Here is a 3,890-nt window from a genome sequence, read left to right on the forward strand (position 1 = left end):
TGGGATTTGCCAGGCAAGAGTACTGGAGTGGGGTGCCATTGCCTTCTCCAAATGGGTGTACCTGCTAGATTATATAAAGGGCTGTGATTCCTTTCTGCTTTTTCAGTCTCTTAGCAGATCGCCTGGATGTTTCTGACATTTTGATTTAAAGCCTGTTGAATAACAGAAGAGTTTTCTTTCTCTTCAGCCTTTGTGGAGAGGATTCCCAGAATGGGAGAAGATTTTAATTTTAATTCCTCAGCAATATGATACTTTTTTGCTGTTTATAAAAGAATTTTTGGAGTATAGGCTATCTTTTGAATTTAAGTTATTTATGCCCATTGTTATGGTGAAAAGTAAACTGTATTCTCATATTAAACATGAGGAAAAAACTGCAGGAAAATTTCACTTGCTCGGTTCAGTTTCTTTGACAGTGTATTACTATACTTTAAATTTTTAAAAAGGAAACACTTTTCATCATTTGATAATAGACATTTTTACTGTGGTTTGCCTATTTGTAACCTACACTGATAGGGACAGAGCAGGATAGTTACACTGGTAGTGGTGGAAGTCCCAGGAGGGGATTACAGATAGAGAGGAAAACCAAGGGGACTTTGGGAAATCACTGCAGGTTAACAGTTGCTTAAGAAACCTATCATAATGTTGTACATGAAGCAGGCTTGCTTAACTATAAAACAATAAATAAAAGCACAAGATATGCCCTAGGTCATTAAGTGAAAGAAACAAAAAAGGAGGCCTGCATTCTGCTGGTTGAGCTCAGCAAGATAGAAGATACTTAGGACCAAGGGCAAGAACTTAAAGGAAGGACAACATTCCAAAGTAGGAGACTCTCATGATACAGAAACCTGAGATGATGCAACATATTTTAGGATATGTTACCATCCTTCTGCTGGTTTAACTAATTGATATGACAGTTAGTTTGACCTCATAGGGTAGAACATTCTCCCGCCTGATACAAAGGTGATGTTAGTCTGATGTTTACTAGAAGAACAAGGGAAAAGGCAGCCTTCTCCCCTCCCCTACTTTTCTTTGATTAAACAAATGTAGCCCATTGTATCCTCAGGGCAGAGCCCCCTTGCCTGCCCGCTTGCATCTCTCACAAGTGTCCTATATTAATAAGCCTACTTTCTTGCCTATCACTTTGCCTCTCACTGAATTCCTTCTGCCCTGAAACAAGTTCAGACACTAGGTGAGTGATTGTAATTAAAAGACCATGAGTTCAAGTCTGAATCTGAGTTACATGGTTTCAACATAAGGTGAATTATTAGAATCTTTGGCCAAAAGGATTGCAGTGAATGAACTGACCTTAGGGTCCACAAACACATATGAAGACAAAGTCCTTTCTATCAGAGAATATGTATTCGTGGAAATCTGCTTAGCTGTTCCTGCTTCCCCCAGTGTTTATTTATTTAAGTAATTCATTTATTTTTGGCTGTTGTGGGTATTTGATGCAGAGCATGGGGCTCTTTGTTGCTGCACACGGGCTTTCTCTAGTTGCAGTAAGTGGAAGCTACTCTCTAGTTGAAGTACATGGGCTTCTCATTGTGGTGACTTCCCTTGGGGAGCGCTGGCTCTAGAATACACAGGCTTTAGTAGCTGCAGCTCACAGGCTCTAGAGTATACTGGCTCAGTACTTGTGGTGCACTGGCCTCCCTGCCGCAAGGCATGTGGGGTCTTAGTTCCCAGATCAGTGATTGAACCTGTGTCCCCTGCATTGGCAGGCAGGTTGCTAACCAATGGACCACCAGGGGAGTCCCTCCTCCAGTGTTCAGTAACACTAATTTTGGAGTAGGTGACAAAGACTAACCTCACATAGATGGACTGCCTAGCCTCCCAATTAAGTGAGGAGACTTAATACGACAAACATTACATAAAAATAATTTAATGTTCTGCTTTCAGCAGTTCAAGAAATCCATGACCCTACACTACTATTTTTTGAATATCTAATTTCAAAATTTTAATTTCCGTGCTTATCCATCAAATGATAATGTTTAAACATATTAATGAAAATGTAGGCCATCCATACTGGCAAGCCCTAAGAAATCATGAACAGCATTGCTGTTGTTCAGTCGCTAAGTCGTGTCTGAATTTTTGGGACCCCATGGACTGCAGCACTCCAGGCTTTCCTGTCCTTCACCATCTCCCGGAGTTGGCTCAGATTCACACACCCACACATGACTACTAGAAAAACCATAGCTATGGCTATATGGACCTGAGAGTCCCTTAGACTGCAAGGAAATCCAACCAGTCCATCCTAAAGGAAATCAGTTCTGAATATTCACTGGAAGGACTGATGCTGAAGCTGAAACTCCGATACTTTGGCCAACTGATGTGAAGAATTGATTCATTTGAAAAGACCCTGATGCTGGGAAAGATTGAAGGCAGGAGGAGAAGGGGATGATAGAGGATGAGATGGTTGGATGGCATCACTGACATGATGGACGTGAGTTGAGTAAGCTCTGGGAGTTGGTGATGGACGGGGAGGCCTGGCGTGCTGCAGTCCATGGGGTCGCAAAGAGTCAGACACGACTGAGCGACTGAAAGAACAGAACTGAGGGGAGCAAAACTTGCCACCCTAAAATATGCCTCTTTGGCATATTAAATTATACCAAGCTGTCTGTTTTCTAAGAAACACATAAAGTAAATAATCTGAAAACCAAGTAGGAGTTACCCTTTCGTTAGAAACATTCACATTCAGAAGGAAAAAATCTCCATTTGTAAAGGTATCTCCTTCACTGTACCAGGCAGAGGATAATCAATCTCCTATCAGTGGAGAAGGCACTGACTTAAGCCTGCACAACAACCTCACCCTTGTTCATGACGCTTTTCCTGGTAACTTGCCATGCTTGATTCTCCCCAACCTCAACAACCTCTTTCATCTTTAGCTGAGAATAGTATTTAAGATGAGGACTTTGGCCACTGTGGCCATCTACTCAGTTTTTCTGAGTCTCTCTCATGAACACAGGCTATTTTACACTTTTGTTTGAGTTTTTCCTGTTCATTTGTCTCACTTCAATTTAATTATTAGACTATGCAAAGAACCTAGAAGGGTAGAGGAAAATTTCTTCCTCCCCAACAACAGTAGTTCAACAAACTTTATCTATTTGAAGGCAGTGCCTGTATTTTTAGCCTTTTTTTTAGCCTTGTTTAAAGTAGTAATCAGATAAGAAAAATCATCTTATATCCTAGAGGGAAGGGTCTAATTAATTTTTTGAGGAAAGTTAATGATAATTAAAACCTAAAATTTTCTTAAGAGCAGGAAACACTAAACATAGACTAGATAATAAAAGTTCTTGCAAATGAAACATGAAACCAACTTGTTTTAAAATTAACAATATTTACCTTCTAGCATTTTGTTCTATCTTTTCATCAATGTCGCTGAAGATCCGCTTAAACTCCAAGTCTCCAGGAAATGAATTTAACAAACAACGTAGGTCAAAAGAATTGTGGGGATATTCATCTCCCCAATCCATCCTGAGGAAGAAGAATAAAAAATGTCATTTCCCCAAAATGAAAGAAAAAAAAAAAAAACCCTCAAGTTGTGATACTAACCCCAAAATTTTAATTCTGATTTATAGGCAAGACATAGCAGTAGAAGAAGTAGGATTATTATTAATCTAGGTAGACTGTTTTGTTATTTAAATTTCATGAGGTGTGACCCAATTTTTATACCTCTAAGGTTTGAAAACGGAAAAGAAACAGAGGCTGCCTGAGCATCCGCTTCTCATTGTATCCTAGAGCTGCAGAGTATCCTGTGAAGCCTCAGAGACCACTGTGAGCAAGGGTAGATGCTTCGAAAATTTAATTATTAATAAATGCAAGTAATTTCTTCTCATACAATGAAACAGCTAAAGATTTCTTATCGGTTCTTATCCTGCACTTCAGAGAAG

The 3,890-nt window shown here is 39.6% G+C and overlaps 1 protein-coding gene across 1 annotated transcript in view; it reads right to left on the reverse strand.

Moving 5' to 3' along the window:
* KIAA0825 (KIAA0825 ortholog) overlaps window positions 1-3,890 on the reverse strand; it is a 429,492-nt gene that overhangs the window by 360,609 nt on the left and 64,993 nt on the right. The window contains exon 3 of the mRNA XM_010831930.1: window positions 3,343-3,474. Coding sequence (XP_010830232.1) covers window positions 3,343-3,473 — 131 coding nt within the window. The 5' untranslated portion in view covers window position 3,474. The remainder of the gene's footprint in view (window positions 1-3,342; window positions 3,475-3,890) is intronic.

This window comes from Bison bison, unplaced genomic scaffold (genome assembly GCF_000754665.1).
Source record: "Bison bison bison isolate TAMUID 2011002044 unplaced genomic scaffold, Bison_UMD1.0 scf7180017864533, whole genome shotgun sequence".
Lineage (NCBI taxonomy): Eukaryota > Metazoa > Chordata > Mammalia > Artiodactyla > Bovidae > Bison > Bison bison.